The 17,907-nt window shown below is 40.0% G+C and overlaps 1 protein-coding gene across 8 annotated transcripts in view; it reads right to left on the bottom strand.

The window, feature by feature from the left end:
- The window catches only part of cobll1b (cordon-bleu WH2 repeat protein-like 1b), a 47,868-nt gene extending 34,760 nt beyond the window's left edge, over positions 1–13,108 (bottom strand). For 3 of the 8 annotated variants that reach the window (XM_088352729.1, XM_088352722.1, XM_088352726.1), the window contains exons 1-2: positions 12,653–13,108; positions 9,784–9,864 (exon numbers count right to left, since the gene is read on the bottom strand). Coding sequence is in view for 7 of the 8 variants with exons in the window: in XM_088352722.1 (XP_088208848.1) it covers positions 9,784–9,864; positions 12,653–12,693 (122 nt within the window). In the remaining variant the exon portion in view is untranslated. The remainder of the gene's footprint in view (positions 1–9,783; positions 9,865–12,652) is intronic. The other 5 variants (XM_088352723.1, XM_088352724.1, XM_088352725.1 and 2 more) reach the window with 5 other exon arrangements.
- Between the last annotated feature and the right edge of the window lie 4,799 nt (positions 13,109–17,907).

The following is a 17,907-nucleotide window of genomic DNA, read 5'->3' as shown; positions in this document are numbered from 1 at the left end:
CCAAATTCAAGCACTTTCAAAAGCACAAATACGGTTATCATGAAAACGCCATACAAGCTAATGCCAGCAGCTGTTAGTCTCGAGGGAAAGAAAAAAAATCGCAATGGCAAGGAGAATCCACCAAAGCAGGTGTGTCAGTGTCGTTTTTAAGCAGACCCGTTTTACTTTACTTCATATAATGGGCAGTCCATTAAGTCAGACTGCCGGGGAAAATGGCAACAATTTCAAGCATTTACAAGCACTTTACCCCAAATCCAAGCAATTTTATAACACAACATTTTAAAAGATTTCAAGCACCCGTACAAACCATGATTTCAACATGTGCTGCACTGAGGCTGTGAAGTACAAAGTAGTGAGGGATTAAATTGGATACTGACGTCCTAAAAACTAGCAATAGACCCCACAGACACACTAGAGCCCAATGTTTCATGGAAGGATTTATAACCCATTTAAAGGCTAAGTTGTGCATTTGGCTCCTCTGGCAACCCGTTTTAACTCAAGGCGTCAACAGTAAAAGTTATGGAGACAAGTTTATCCTCCACAAAATCTCATCAAAACACAGATAACCAAGGTCAAATAAACGTGTTTGTGTAAAACCCTGCAGTGTTATTGCAGATAAGGGAACATGTATATTAAGCGTGGGCACAAAAGGCAAGAGTGGGAGGATTTGAAACCTTCACGTCCTGGAAAGGATTCGTTCCAGAAGAGGGACTCGTCCCCGGATTGGACATCGATCCAAGGATGACGATCAAACCCAAGATTTGTCGTGAAGACCCAACGCAAGAAAAGAAATATTTTGATAGCGGGCATGAACGGCTATCGTGATAGAATGCGATTATGTTCCCCGCACAAACACGCATTCTTTGGCATTCACGGTCAATGCGTCGGCGACAAAGACCAGCCATTATTCCCAGTTCTTTGGCTAACTGCCACGTTGTCCATTTGAGTCCTGCGAGGCAAAAAGCGACCGTGAGATCAAACAAACTCGCTTTATTGTTGCCGTTAACATCTGCTAAAATATGTTCGATTGTAGAACAGCTTATAAAAAGAAGCATTGCCGTGGCAACGTTGAATCGGTTACTTCAATGGTGTGTGACCGGTCTGCATGGCTCTCATGGGTGGTAGCGCTAGTGTCAATGTTACTGTTGAATGGTTTGCACGAGGATTGTGTAAACTTTGCTATGCACGTGAGCGGAATAAAACTGACTCTCACATCCTGGTGCAGGGGTCGGAAACCTAAGGCTCGCGAACCATTTTATGGCTCTTCATGAGTAAATCTGCTTTGGAGATAAAATGACTATTGCACATTACTATGTGGCGTTTCAAGGTCGTGTTATTACATCCCGATTTTGGTACGTGCAAAGCCGAAGCAACACCGATACACCTATATTCAGTCCAGGATATATAAGGCACATTCAGGTAGAGAGCTCGTCTTGGGATCAAGAGGTCGCAGGTTCGATTCCCGGCTCCTCCGTGTTATATGTCGAAGTGTCCTTGGGCAAGACACTGAATCCCTAATGCCCCCAATAAGCAGGTAGGCGCCCTGCATGGCTGACTCCCTATTGGTGTGTGAGTGTGAATGGGTAAGTGTGAGGCACTTTGTAAAGCGCTTTGGGAGGTTATCGACTTGAAAAGCGCTCAATAAATGCATACCATTTACCTTTCTCATCTACAGTTTACAGTCAGGATGTCACACCATCATACCCCGTTTTGGCAGTAAGTCACAAAGAAATAATTTAAACGGAAGCTTATTAAACTCTGCATGTTCACTGTTGAGATAATTCACGATGAAAACCCACAGAACAAACTGAACAACCCAAAACGACAGCAAACCACTTAGAGCAATTCGTCTGGGTGAGCGGTTAGAAGTGGGCGGATCTCTGCACACAACAAAAGCACATCCTTCGCTCTTTTGCTTTGAGCAGTCTGCGACAAAGGTAAAGACAACAACATCCTTATTGTTTGCGGTATTTTGGGACATTTTTACAAAAATAACTTTGCTTGCACCTTGTTTTGAAACCATTATTAAGGACAAAAATGAAGGTCAAAATAACTAAGTAACTGCGGGAGGGAGACTTGTTTTAAGTGGTACATTCATATTGATATGTGACACATGTTCTGGTATTATTATTTAATATGTTCTATCAAATCAAACATCAAAAAATGAAATTAAATGTGCTAAAGAATTTGCTTTCTCTGGAGAGGTTTGGCGGTTTTGTTGAAGTTTGTCTTAGAATATATGGTGTGGCTTTCTCATTTTTATTTTTTAAATATTTGTGCTCCTATGGCTAACTTCTACGGCTCTTTGTGTCAAAAAGGTTCCAGACCCCTACTATAGAGCATTTGTGGGAAGAACCGAACAATAATATCTTTGGGTCACTTTTAATGTTCATTGGTTTGGCTTAGGGATGCACCGAAATGACAATTTGGGGCCGAAATTGAAAAAATTAAAATGTGTAAAATTTGGCCGAAATACTGAAACAGCAACATTGAGATAATTCACCGCTGGAATTGAATAACGATAATTGAAAACAATTCCTTGACACTGCTAAAAAGACATATTATAAAATGATAAATGACTGGATGTCATTACTAGAAGCTGATTTGAAATACATTTCCTATTATAAAGGTTTCCGTAGTGCAGCGGTTATAATATTCGGCAACATGCGAAAGGTCCCCAGTTCGAGACCGTGTGGAAACGCTTCGCGGCCTGGAGGGGAATACACACCACAGGAAATTGTATATTAGCCTAGTTTAAGGATCATTTTTCCCGTTTGTTTTTCACAAATACAAATGACAAAACTCATTACAAGAGTCTGAGTACAAGACAGTAGTGTAGTGCTTCTCTTTGCCGCTACCAGCGTATGGTGGTGCTGTGAGAGCTAAAACAGAATCCACCCCGAAGATAAAAGCTGCTTTTCTTCCTAGTTCGTCTGTAAACATTCTATACTGCTAAGAACTTTGACATTTTTATTGTTTAACATCTCGTGCATCCATTCAATATGGTTAGTGTAAAGTGTAAAGAAGAGGGGAGCCGTTTCTTTTTAAATGAAAGTGGATTAAGAAAGCTTGATGTGGTTGAAAAAAACGGTTGGATCGCTTTTTTTCAGCCAGGACCTCTTGAATCTCATCTTCCAAAAGTAAGTTACACTTAACTTTCTTTATAGAGCATATTATGTTATCAAAAAACAATACAGGTTACTCATATAAACCTTAAACATACTTATATAAATCATGAACATACAAAATATAGCAGTGAAGCGTATGTACTCATCCATGTTTTTTTCCTTCTTCTATCTATCTATCTATCTATCTATCTACCTTGGTCATATCCCTCAAGAGGATATAAGAACGCGTCCACAATCCCCATATCCTTTCACAACACCTCTCCACTCCTTTCTATCACCAACAAGAGCTCTACCTTCCATTATATTTAGACCTCTTTCCTGCAGTGCACTCATAACACCATCCATTTTTGTCCAGTGTGACTTATAGTCGAGAAAATACGGTACAAAGTAATTATAGCTAGTGAGCGAGATGAATTTGCTTATTTCGAGAGTTTTTTTTTTCCAGAAAAAAATAGTTCAAAACATGGTCACATGAAAAAAATACATAAAATAGTGAAACTAGCTGGTGAGGAATAAGGTTGTTTTGGGGTTGTTTTGTTTGCAGATTGAAGAGTAAGGAATAACCGATTAGAAGCATAGTAGACAGTGAGAGAAAAAACAGAAAATACAAGGTTGTGGTACAGACAAGACACAGCTGGCAGAACACGAGGGCAGGTAAGGAAGTGATTAGCGGCACATGACAAGACCAGACGATACTAATCACAGATAACACACAGAGCAAAACACGGGGAAACCTACCATATTTTCCTGACTATAAATTGCAGGGGTCGGTGGGGGGGCTTCACAAGAATGCAAATTATACTATGTGCGTCTTATGTGTAAAATTATTCACACATGATATCATTTAACATGTTATTTTCACACTAAACCACAAGAGGGCGCTCTAGGGCTGTGTTGATTATTTTAACATTGTCGGGAATGTATACAAACAACTGAGAAGAGCTGAAGAAAAATGGTACAAAAAGAAAGTCAGATTCTGCAAAATAGAAGCTGCAAATGGTGAAATATGCAGCAAAAAAACGGTACTCGAGCGGCAGGGAGAAAGTTTGGAATTAGCAAGAAACTTAAGGGATTGGCGAAAAGGAGAGGGGACGAGTCTGACGTAAGTGAGTTGGAGGCAGAGGGAGGAAGCGGCGCATAGTCTATTGTGACACCGAGAATGAAAAGTTTATTGGATTTAGTCATTTAGAGAAGCTGATTGGTAAGAATGTTCTTTATGCTAGTTATCTGAAAAACTCTTCATATGTTATGTCGTTACTTGCATAACCAGTCATGTAACGTTAGTATGGCATTAACTTATTCAGCCCGTTGTCGTTTCATTTTATTTTATACATGTTTTTCCTTCTTAATCTTGCATTTTTATGGCTGGTGTGATTTATAATCCTAGCGAATTATAGTGCGGAAAATACAGTAATTTTTACCATCCAAGGAGAAAAAACCCACAACAAAGGGTTTGAGAAAATATTACAGCATTGGAAGAGGAACCGAGCTTAGCATCTTTGAATGGCATTCTTAACACGTAACATTCCTGAGGATCAAGTTTGTCTTCCTAGAAAAAAAAATAACTTACATTTTCTCCATTATGTAATGCTGGCATCATGCGTGTTATATGGGCAGCTGTTAGGATTGGCAACACCTAGCTTAAACCATTCCATATTTTAGCCCCGAGGACCAACGTAAGAACGTGATCTCATTCTCCACTTTAAAGTCGGTCCAATTAGCTCACGCCGTATCGTCTGGATGGGTCATACTTCATAAACAGTGCAAGGATCATGGGTGGCAATTACTCGGAAAGGAATTTTGACATGTGTTCAGTTTGGCTGGATGCAATTTGTCGCATAAAAATTCAGCCTTTATGTTTTGTCAATGTAAACAACTCAGGGCCTACGGTTCTTTATTGCGTGCTTGTCCTGGAGTGCCATGTCTAATTTTATTACAAACAATGATCGCTATGTTGTTATCCATGATAATAAAGACTATTTAATTCTATAACGACCCAAAAAAAACATTTATAGCATTTGCATATACAGTTGACCCCCAGGTTAAGGCGTCCCTACCTTACGATGTTTTAACATTATGCTGTGGAATAAGATGGGTTTCGGCCCCTTGCTACAGCATTATCCTCAACATACGAACTCAACAATGAATTCTAACTTCGCAGCGTTCATATGTATGACTGTCCAGGTTACGTGCTTCATATGTCTCTAAGATGCCTATCTGGCTATTGTTCCAAGTAATAATTCGTTTGTGTCACAGCATCATGGAGAAGCAGATATGCTATTGGTTGAACTCCCTCCCATAATGCCTTTATTGTTTTTTTTCCAATTTAAAATATCATATTTTTCATGTAGACATAGGCATTTGGTGCGATACAATACTGTATTTGTTGTACTCTATATATTAGCAATGGGTGCCAAGACTTGCATTGATGGGAGAAGAAAAAAACGGATAACCATGTTAAAAAAAGTTTGCTATTATCAAGTAATACGAAAGAGGAACTTACATTGTTACGCCCGCTAGGGAATGTAACCACAACCAATCGCCGATCTATACTTTAGCAAGTAGAAGTTTTAAAGTCTGTTTAAATTTTAATCCACCATCTCCTTTCTTCTTGGCATTCACCTGCTATTCCACTCAACCAGCTCAAGCCACGTCGCACTAAGGTAATTAAAATATCATGTTATCTTTACAAGTATAGTACATATATTCATCTATGCATCTATCCATCTATCTACCCTGGTCATATCCCTCGAGAGAGGTGACCGACATCAAGACAAACACATACACAAAAACAAAGAAAATAAAAAAAGGAAAAAGTAGCAAAATACATACAGATTTTTTGGGGACCACGGCCTACCCAAATGCCCAAATACCCAAACAAGTTAAGCACCTTGGCACTTAAGTTGGTCATGCTTTTGTCCCTCCAGATGAAACGGGAGCACAAGAAAGCGGCCATGTCACTCAGGTCAGGGTGACACAACACACTTTTCTGTTCAACAACAGGGCTCGGCAGCTTTCACTGGTTTACCCCTGCTGCATCATTCAGGTGCCCTGCCCATCCCTTAGAACACGTCTAAACATCCCACTATCCTTTTACAACACCTTTTTGTCCTGTGGTGAGGGGGCATCTCCCTATAGGGGGTGTGAGAATTCTCCCACTGTGGTCCGCTGTGTGTCATAAGAGGCGACTAAAGTGGAGGGAGCGAGGAGACTGGTGATCCTCTCCTCTCTATCTCTACTCCCTAAGAGACAGCAAGGCAAGGAGGGGGGGGACGGGGGACCGCATGGTCTCGCAAACCCTAGTTATAGGGTCACTAAATGTGAGAGGATGTGGAAGTAAAGCGACTGAGTGGAAGAAAGAGGAGATCGGAAGGATGATGATTAAAAGGAAGGTTGATGTGTTAGCCTTGAGTGAAACAAAGATGAAAGGAAAGGGTCAATTACAGCTTGGAGGTATGTATGGTACTAAGTCTGGAGTTACAGGTGGACATTTATTCATAAGTTTGTTTAATCATAAAAACAGTCCATGGTTGTCATTAGCAGTAAAATAGTTAAGAAACACTACCAAAAGTTGGATTTAAGATTTCAAAACATTAGGCTTTTTTGGGCAAAGGAAATTTCATGTACTTGTGGGATCGATAACTGGTAGCTGTGACTCAAGAGTTGAGAATTGATATCAGCATCGAAAGATCTCGGTTCCAACATCAATAATAATAAATATTGATTTATAAAGGATCCAAGTGATTTAATTTTGACAAATCCTTGCTGCAAGTATCAATTACAATAAAGACAATTTAACTTAGTGGGTTTGGTTTTTTCCTCTTCATAAAATAGGTACAAACACATCTTAGTACTGTTGTCAGTAACTAGTATTGACACTTCATAACGAGAGTGTACGCCAGCAATTTATTAGCCCAGCCACAGACAATCAAGGCATTGGGATTACCAAGTATTGTGTGGGAAACCCTGCTTAAGTGTTAGAAATGGTGTGAAAATGTTTTTTATGCATGTTAAATTTCACAACAGTGTATTAGCAACCCACCAGAAACTCTGCCCCACCCATAACCTCTTGTTGAAAGTAATGGCGTTGGGCTTACTGATTATTCTGGGGGAAACCCTGCTTGTGTGTTATAATATGATTGTCATGCATGTGAAATTTCACAAAAGCCGTTAATTGGCTCGACAACCCACCAAAAACTTTGAACCCCTCACGACCTCTTGTTGACAATTGTGGCGTCGGGCTTACAAAGTATTCTAGGGGAAACCCTGCTTACGTGTTAAAAATGGTGATAATGAAAACAATTTTCATGCGTGTTAAATTTCACAACAGCCTTCAATTAGCAAAGCGACACAACAAAACCTTTGTACCCCTCTCAGCGACGATCGTGTTGTTGGGCTTACTGAGTTCTGGAGGAAACTCCGCTTATGTGTTCCAATTTGTGGTAACGAAAATATGAAATGAAATATGAAAACGATTTTTATGCATGTTAAATGTCAGAAGAATGAAAAAAAACACTCCATAGTATGCAGTAAAAGCATCATCACAACATTCCTAATAGATTGACTTGACAGTTTTTATAGTTATAATTTGACATTATTGGTTTGAAGTCAAGTACGTAACCACTAAGGGGCCCAAATATCAAACCCTGTCCCGCCCCTCTTACACAACAAGCACAAGTGCGAACGTGCAAGCAATTATCGCGGGCTGGAATTTGGCCAAGCCGGCGGCTCTTGCCCTGCTCACAACTTGGACCAAGAAGAACCTTTAAAGGGTGCATGCCAACTTGTCGGCCGTCCACTAAAATATCGGCCACAGAACATGTGCCGTCCCGTTTATAGAAAAGGGTGGCCGGCTTCTTTAAACAAACCGCAGTTTTTTGGGTTCTGATCGCTGACGGTGCTAAAACGGAGGATTTTAGTCAACTGTGAAACTCCAAAGTTTTTGGGAGGAAAATGAAATATGACGATGGGCATGAGAGTTGACAAATTGAGAAAAACGCCTCATGAGGATTGTTTCTTCTTTGAATGTTTGCCTTTTTTCAGTGGACTGCAACTTCACTTTTAAATGCCTTTAATTTAATGGCAGTTATCTTGGGGTGTTTTTGTACAGTGGAACCTTCCGATAGAGCGACCTTGCCTTTCGACGTTTCTACTTTCCGGTGTGTAATAAGATGTTCTTTTGCCCCTTATTACGGCATTTTCCACACTATAGGAATATCAAAAAATTATTTTGCAAATCAAAAAACTAAAATTCATATGTTGTGGTATGTACCGTTATGTCTTATGATGTGATATAATCCAGACTTGCTATTGGGTTGGGTCACAGCATCATGTAAAAGCAGATAAGCTATTGGCTGAACTACCACCCACAATGCCTTTCTCTTCATTCAGGTCAGAATTCTGTGTGCTCCGTAAGACTAACAGTTAGAGCCACACAATACAGAATTATTCTGTGTTTATTTGCTGTCCCAAACTTGCAGTGTTGCTAAAGGGAGAACCAAAAAAATGATGATAATGGAAACAAAACTTTTGGTTGTCAAGAAATATGAAGAAGGCACATGAATTACTACCCTCACTCTGTTGCATGTTTGTAACCATCATCACGATAATGAAGAATTAAAAAGGAGGGGATTACAGAAACAGTCTTCCAAGGTATGAAAATTCTTGCAAGTGGCAGTTTTAATCTGCTGTCACGATCTCCTCCCCCCTATGCATCCATCCGCTACTCCATTTGACCAGCTGAGGTCACATAATAACAAAGGTAAACAAAAAATTCCTTTTTCATGTGAAATTATTTATGGTATGTCATCATATGCGCATATAAGCAGTACTTAGTTTTTACTTGAGGTTTGCAACTCGTTGGCAAATTATATCCCCGCAGTACAAACATTTACTTTGCGATACCTACCAGTGGAATAATGTCATATACCTGGGGTCTACTCTAATGTCATTTGAATCCAAAGAAATTGAATGTGAAATGGCTGATGTTTCAGGGTGGGAATGGAAGAAGGGAAAGTTTGAACCAGTCTAAAGCTCCTTTTCTTGCTCTCACCTTTAATTTAAAAAAAATAAAAACGTTGCCAAAGAAGGCACATAACAATCTGTGGAAAAGGCACCCCTCCTTTAATGATTCCAGCCTCTGGAATAAAAGCGTCTGACATCATCTCCCTAAACCAGAACTAATGGGAATTTCCATCGTGTCCTCTGCTCAAACTATCACATGCGACAATTTGGGATTTTGTTTAAGTCAAAATGTATACAAGCAAAGAGGTGGATCACAAGAAGACGGGGGGATCATCCGGTTGATTGCGACTTAAATGTGGTGCCTGCCAAATATTTCCCATGACCTCAACATATGGTCAAGGCAAATTCTCACTAAAACTGCGAGAGCAGGAAATGGGGGTGGGGGTGAAACGAGGGAAGGGGTTGTTCGAAGATTGTTGAAAACATCTACAACAATTTCGTGCGGGAGGAATGCTCATCGTGTCGTTGACCTTTCGCCAACAAGAGTCACATTGTGAAGACGTGCGCCTGGCTCAATGGCGGATCAGAGGGGGTTTGGTGGGACACACCTATGCGTTTTGTCTCATTATGTCAGAAGTCTTTAAAGAAGTGTGTGCTGAAACAGAAATGACAAACGTGCGCTCATCCTTACCTCTTAGCAGAATTGCACAGATGAGGCCGTGATAAACGATCGTCCATGACTAAACTCATCGGCTTGACAAAATTTAGTGGACTGGAGAGGGGGGGCAGAAAAAAAGGAGTCAAGCTTTAATTTAAAGAATGTTGCAATATGACACACTAACTAGATGGATAAAGGGTGTACTGTATGGAAACAAGAGTGGAAAATAGATTGAGCTGGAGAGTAGAGGGAGGGGAGAATAATCTCATCTCATTAGCTGCACCGCTTATCCTCAGTAGGGTCGCGGGGGTGCTGGAGCCCACCCCAGCAGGGGAGAATAATGATGGATGGGAATAATAATTTAGATAGATATGTATTGATTCAAAGACTGTGAGAAAGCGATGCATGGGAAGAGAAATTCTGCAGGTACTGAATGAGAAAAGTGGATTAGATGGATTGACATAAATATATACTGGACTGTCTCAGAAAATTAGAATATTGTGATAAAGTTCTTTATTTTCTGTAATGCAATTAAAAAAACAAAAATGTCATACATTCTGGATTTATTACACATCAACTGAACTATTTCAAGCCTTTTATTATTTGAATATTGCTGAATTTGGCTTACAGCTTAAGAAAACTCAAAAATCCTATCTCAAAATATTAGAATATCATGAAAAAGTATACAAGTAGGCTATTCAACTAATCACCTGAATCATCTAATTAACTCGAAACACCTTGCGAGGGTTTCCTGAGCCTTAAAAACACTCAGCTTGGTTCAGTAAACTAAATCACAAGTATGGGGAAGACTGCTGATCTGTCTGCTGTCCAGAGGACCATCATTGATACCCTCCTGATGGAGGGTAAGACACAAAAAGAAAGTTCTCAAAGAGCAGGCTGTTCACAGAGTGCAGTTTCAAAGCATATCCACAAAAAGTCTGTTGGAAGGGAAAAATGTGGCCGGAAACGCTGCACAACCAAGAGAGATAGATAGATAGATAGATAGATGACCGCAGCCTTAACAAAATTGTGAAGAAGAGCCGCTTCCAGAATTTGGGGGAGCTTCAAAGACAGTGGGCTGAAGCTGGAGTCCAGGTATCAAAAGCCACAGTTCACAGACGTGTCCGGGAAATGGGCTACAATAGCCGTATTCCCATGGTCAAGCCACTACTGAACTCAAGACAACGGAAGAAGCGTCTGACTTGGGCTATGGAGAAGAAGCACTGGACAGTTGCAGAGTGGTCCAAAGTCCTCTTTTCAGACGAAAGCAAGTTTTGCATTTCATTTGGAAGTCAAGGCGCCAGAGTCTGGAGAAAGGCTGGAGAGGAGCAAAATCCAAGTTGCTTGAAATCCAGTGTGAAGTTCCCACAGTCAGCAATGGTTTGGGGAGCCATGTCAGCTGCTGGTGTTGGTCCACTGTGTTTCATCAAGTCCAGAGTAAATGCAACTGTGTACCAAGAGATTTTAGAGCACTACATGCTTCCATCTGCTGAAAAGCTCTATGGAGATGAGGATTTCATTTTCCAGCATGATCTGGCACCTGCCCACAGTGCCAAAACCACCAGTAACTGGTGCACTGACCATGGCATCACTGTCCTTGATTGGCCTGCTAATTCCCCTGACTTGAACCCCATTGAGAATTTGTGGGGTATAGTTAAGAAGAAGATGAAAGACACCAGACCTACAAATGCAAATGAGCTGAAGGCCGCTATCGAAGCATCCTGGGCATCAATAACACCTCAGCAATGCCACAGGCTGATTGCCTCCATGCCACGCCGGATTGATGCAGTAATCCGTGCAAAAGGATTCCCAACCAAGTACTGAGTGCATCAATGGACATTTTCAAATGTTTGATTTAGTTTTGCTGTTAATAAATTATTTTTTTACTTGGTCTGAGGAAGTATTCTAATATTTTGAGATAGGATTTTTGAGTTTTTTTCAGCTGTAAGCCAAAATCAGCAATATTCAAATAATAAAAGGCTTGAAATAGTTCAGTTGATGTGTAATGAATCCAGAATGAATGACATTTTTGTTTTTTTAATTGCATTACAGAAAATAAAGAACTTTATCACAATATTCTAATTTTCTGAGACAGTCCAGTAAATGAATAGATATATCCGTCCATTATCTGCACCGCTTATCGTCAGTAGGGTCGCGGGGGTGCTGGAGCCGATCCCAGTTATCTTCGGGCAGTGGACACCCCGAACTGGTTACCAGCCAATCGCAGGGCACACAGGGACAGACAATCCGCTCGCTCATTCACACCTAGGGACAATTTGCACCGGCCAATTAACTTGACATGCATGTTTTTGGACTGTGGGAGGAAACCGGAGTGCCCGCAGGAAATGCACGCAAGCACGGGCAGAACATGCAAACTCCACACAGGAGGTTCGATCTCACGACCTCAGAACTGTGCCGCCGTGCTGCCCTCGAATAGATATAGATGTATAGAAACATGTTTAAGGAGAGAGACAGGTAGATGGAGATAGAACAGATCGAGGACAACACCTGGGCAAAGTGAAAGAGACGGGTGGCTTAAAAGAGAAAACAGATGAGTCAAAAGAGAGGGCAAAATGAAAAGATGGAGGGACAGAGAAAGAGAGCCAGTTAGAGATAAAGAGAGAGACAGATAGGTAAAAAGAAAGACATGGAGAAGGGGAGACAGAGACTCAGCGAGACACACAGAGAGAATAGTAAAAGTGAGTGAGAGAGAGAGAGACAGATGGAGAAAGATAGGGGCAGACTGAAAGGGACAGAGACAGAGACGGATATAGACAGATTGAGATAGATAAATTGAGAAAGAAACGACAGACTAGAGAAAGAGTTAAAAGCAGACAGAAAAACAGAGAAATCGAGTAAAAGACAAATGGAGGGATAAAGACAGACGGCAAAAAATGCTTACCATAAATTTATACGTGTTTCGTGGCGTTCCCCCACATCCATGAGTCGTCACTGGGATGAAGGTTGACTTTCAATTCGGAGAGGAGGAAAAAAGAGGAGTCTCATTCGTCCCAGTATAAAGTTTTTCGTCTTTTAAAAATCTCCATTAGTATTTCTGTTTCGTTGTCTGACATTCAGGAAATCAACCAGCGCTCGACGCGATGGCGACAAACTTGTTTTTGATGCGACTTACATGATCTGGACGAGGCTGCCACACCGCAATGTTTTTAGGCTGGAAAACAAGGAGTGGGGCGTCCCCCAGTGCGGTCAGGGTCCATCCCCGACGGGACGATTAAATTAAATCGATGGTGTGGGGAGAAACCAGAAGGGGAAAATGGAGACAGGAGTACCGACTGGGAAATGTCAGAAAGAGAGAAACGTGACGTTTGGGGCAGAAATAAACAAACACGCCGAGACCGATTCTTCTTTGCCTTTTTATGAGCGTGTTTGTGGGTTAAGGGTGACCTCTTGTGGGGAGTTGGGAAAATAATGCCCGTTCGTCCTCGTTATTTTAAAGGGACTGTGTGTAATATTTAGTGCCTCCTGCTGGTGCAAAAACGACGATTCACTAAAAGAATCTAAATATGTTTAAATACTCGTCAAAAATATCATACCAATATTATTTTATTTAGAAAATAAATAAAAATAGGTCGAGAAATGTCTATTTATTTTACATAAGTAGGATTAAGTAGCCGCCATGTTCGTCTGTTGTTTTGTTGCTTGATGTGACACTGTTTTTTTGTTTTTATTGTACAACGATGCCACCTAGGGGCCAAACATTACACACTAGGGTTTTTAAATGGTTTCCTTTGCAGTAAACCTTTTTATAATGCGTTTATGTTTCACAGTCAGTAATACTTAAGTAATTTGTAAAAAAAAAAAAAAAAAAGCAGGTGAAAGAACTTCGTTCTTAATTATAAAAGTGTAGTACAATATTTAATTAAGAATAATTCTAAAAAGTACTTCTAATCATTTTCAATATCATGTGTACTTTGGGGAATGAAAACCCCCGCAAAAAACAAGGGTTCTGTCACAGTTGCCATGGCGCCCAATTAGCCCGCCCGTGTAGCGCCAGCTGTGGCTCGTTGACAGATTGGCTTTCCTTCTATCTAAGTTCAGTGTTCTCCCTCTCCGTTTGTCAGTCCGTCAACAAAATTCTGCCCCGCAAGACGTGGGTTTCGAACTCGGTCTTGTTCCTGTTGGTATTTCCTGTCCGGTATTGTTCCCGTTTATTTTGTCCTGTTTAATTTCGGTTTCCAGTTTCGTTTCCGTCTATTTTTTTACTGTTTATGTTTTACTCCAGTTTTCGTTCCTGTCTAGTTTGTCCTGTTTAGTTTGTCCTGTTTAGTTTCCATTTCCTGTTTCATTATCCATCCAGTCTGTCCCGTCCTGTCCGGTATCGACCCCATCTGTCCGAAATCAACTTGGGTAATTGGTATTGATCTTGTCGGCCTCTGGCTTCCTATCATTTCACGCCAGACTGCTGCCCAACGTGCATGACTCCCCATTTCCCGTAAAATAAAAGGCTTGTGTGAGAACGTCATGCATTTGGGTCCTGATCCTGATCCGGTTCCTGACAGGTTCACTAAATTTGGAAAAACGCCCAAATTTGATCAGAAAATTATAAATGTACTGCTGCATTTCATAGGCATTTTCTGTTTACATTATTTGTATGAATTTATTTTTAATGTAATTATTCCACTTTATTTCAACCGTTGCGTGTGAGTAATGTATACAAATATTTCATGAAATCCTGGAAATAAATAAATTAAATAAATACAAAGTAAAATAAACAAAAAAGTGGCAAGTATTTTAATTTTTAATTGTAAATTAATTCGATATAGGGCAGCACGGCGGTGCAGTGGTTAGCGCATGAGCGGCACAGTTCTGAGGTCGTGAGATCAATCCGCTGTGTGGAGTTTGCACGTTCTCCCCGTGCTTGCGTGGGTTTCCTCCGGGCACTCCGGTTTCCTTCCACATTCCAAAAACATGCATGTCAGGTTAATTGGCCCGTCCAAATTGTCCCTAGGTGCGAATGAGCGAGCGAATTGTCTGTCCCTGTGTGCCCTGCGACTGGTTGGCAACCAGTTCAGGGTGTCCCCTGCCCACTGCCCGAAGATAGCTCGGATGGGCTTCAGCACCCCCGCGACCCTTCTGATGATAAGGATGGATGCATGGATAATTCGATATACATTGATTCTTTTTATTTTATTTTTATGTTATGGGGTTTACAGTATATTCTTACTTATACCAAAATGCAATTCATTGTTTTTTTTACCTTTTTATCTTATCTTTATTTGTATTTTTTTTCTCTCTGTTTATCGCTTTTATGTTAGTTTTGTCTTACCCTGTGGCTCATTTAAATCAAATAAACTTGATTGATTGCATTTTATATTATGTAACACCTTTAATTGGTAATTGAATTTATTATGACTGTAACATTCTGCATAGTTTAAACATTTGTATTCACACTGCACCACAATACTGTATAACCTTAATATGGTTCATAGTTAACACTAATAATAATAAAACCTCATTCACAAAACAAAACATAAAATCATAGGAAATGCAAATGTTTTGCATTTAAAGGTTGAATATAACCGATAAAGATGGCATGAAGAGTAGCCAATTTGATAAAATTCAAAATTAAAAAATCTTTAAACCAGGGGTCACGAACAATTTCGTAGCTTTCAGCAACTGTCTTGTGACCCATTTGACGCAAGGGGTTAACAATTAGATGTTATTAATGTTGTTACTATGTTAATATGTTATGACAAGGTTGTAATTATTCAATGAATGATTCAAATAGGCTCGGTCAACCATTTTATAACGGAACTGAGTGATTTGCATTTAATTATTACAGGCTGATTTAAAAATGGATGTTTGAATAAATATCCTTGTATTTAAAGACACTTAACATGTCATTAATTTCTCATGCTAGTTAGAAATCAAGTTTCCAAGAAAATCACAATGCTTGATGTGCTATTTCTAGAACCGGTTCGCGTTCTACTCAGCCGTACTTCGAGGGCTCCCTGGTGCCATGAAAACCACGTTGGTGAACATTCAGTTCAGTAAAAAAATTATATTCCACTAGAGGGAGTCCTTGTGCCATGACCATCGATGGCGTGTGAAAAAAAAAGATCTTCATTTTTGTCATGTTTTACGTTTTTTGCACCTCTGATCCATCCATTCATCCATTTTCTGACCTGATTATCCCAACTAGAGTTTATATATGATAATGTTCAAAATTAAATGCTTAGAAAATTCTTTAAAGAAAATACTTAAAAAAAACTATCAAAGTGACGTTTTTTTCGTGCCAAACAAATGGACTCGGTAGATAAATATGTCACGGTTGCCATGGCGCCCAATTGGCCATGCCCGTGTGGCACCAGCTGCGGCTCATTGACGGACAGGCTTTCCGTATATTTATGCTCAGTGCTCTCATTTTTCCTTTGTCAGTCCGTCAACGAACCTCTGCCCCGCAAGACGTGGGTTTTGACTCTGTCCTGTTTCCTGTTGGTATTCCCTGTCCGGTATTGTTCCTGTTATTTTTGTCCTCTTTAATATCGGTTTCCAGTTTAGTTCCCATCTATTTTTGTCCTGTTTATTAATCTCTCCAGTTTTTGTTTCTGTGTAGTTTTTCCTGTTCATTTTCAATATCCTGTTTTATTATCTATCCTGTCTGTCCCGTCCTGTCCGGTATCGACCCCATCTGTCCGATATCAACTTGGGCAATTGGTATCGATCTCATTGGCCTCTGGCTTCCTATCATTTCACGCCAGGCTGCTGCCCAAGATGCATGACTCCCCATTTCCCGTAAAATAAAAGGCTTGTGTGAGAACGTCACGCGATTGGGTCCTGATCCTGTTCTGGTTCATGACAAAATATTGACATTCCTAGTCACAGAAAGACACAGTACCTTGCAAAAGTATTGCTTCCCCAAGAAGTTTTTAACATATAGTGGTAGGTCTACTTACAAATTTATTTGGTTCCAGCAGGAACTTTGTACAATGAAACCATTGTAAATCGAAACACTTTTTCCCATTGAAGTGAATTGAAACGAATTTAATCCATCCCAAGGTCATCAAATGCAACCAGACGGCCATTAAATTAACTGCAACTGCCCTCTAGGTACACTATTGTTCAGTCAATATTTATAAATAAACCACATACTATAAATAAAACCAGAAAAAAGGCTAGATAAATGCAAAAGATGAAGTCACTGTAGAGCACAACGCTTTATTAGCCAATGACATTTGAAAAAAACCCAAACAACAACAACCGAACTAATCAAGAAAATGTAAAAGGTCATTTAAATGTCTTGGCACGCCTTTCTACTCACTGTGCCAGTTTGGTCACACACGTCATTGTTTCTGTCCAGATCTCAAAATGTTTTTAAATTGTTTCAGACAGTTTTCATCGAACCTTTCCATGGACCGTCCCCTTTTGGCTTTATCGGGAAGTCTTTTTGTGATAAAAGCCAGGAGTTTTTCCAGCAGGTGAACGCTTCCTTAATTACTGCAATCGATAAGATGATTGTGTCCCAAGAGAGCTCTTTCTCAAAACCAAATCATTGGAATCTTTTCCATATCTTCATTTATTGCCATCCTCCGGCCTAATAAAACAGTGATACCTGTCACCATGAGCCCTGGAGGCTGCAACTAGCGTTCCCTCTAAGCTGCGCGCGTGTGCAATTGCGCACTGCTCACACATTCTCAGCGCACAAGAAAATCTAGCCAGCGCACAAAAATGAGGGCACAAAATTACCTATTAAGAAGCGACTAAGTCAAAGTTACAGTGCATGAAGGTAAAAATACACGGGTTCCCCTGACGTTGTGTCCTAAATGCGGTATTGCAGGTTGTTTTTGCTTCTTTAATCCCAACATGACCAAATATTAAGTGAAATTATGCACAAAATGACTTAAAGGAAGGGGGGAATAGAACAAAAAAGAAAAAAATACCAAAATGAAAAAGTAGTGAAAAGCTGAAAAAAAAGAAACAAAAGGACGAGAAAAAAAGAAGGAAAAATTTAGAAAAAAGCCAGAAAAAAATAAAGGAAAGAAATGTAGGAAAAAAGTAAATAGAGAACAAAAAGAAAAAAGTAACAGCTCGGAAAAAAAAACACAATGAGATTTTTTAAAGGAATTTTTTTTAAAAAAGTAGAAAAAAACACCGAAAAAAGAATAAAAAGTTTCTGTTGCATTCAAATAATTTCCA

The sequence above is a fragment of the Urocampus carinirostris genome, chromosome 14 (assembly GCF_059441175.1).
Source record: "Urocampus carinirostris isolate Australia breed hairy pipefish chromosome 14, RoL_Ucar_1.0, whole genome shotgun sequence".
In the NCBI taxonomy this organism is placed as follows: domain Eukaryota; kingdom Metazoa; phylum Chordata; class Actinopteri; order Syngnathiformes; family Syngnathidae; genus Urocampus; species Urocampus carinirostris.
The sequence above is the reverse complement of the archived record's forward strand: the minus strand, read 5'-3'. Positions and strand labels throughout refer to the sequence as shown.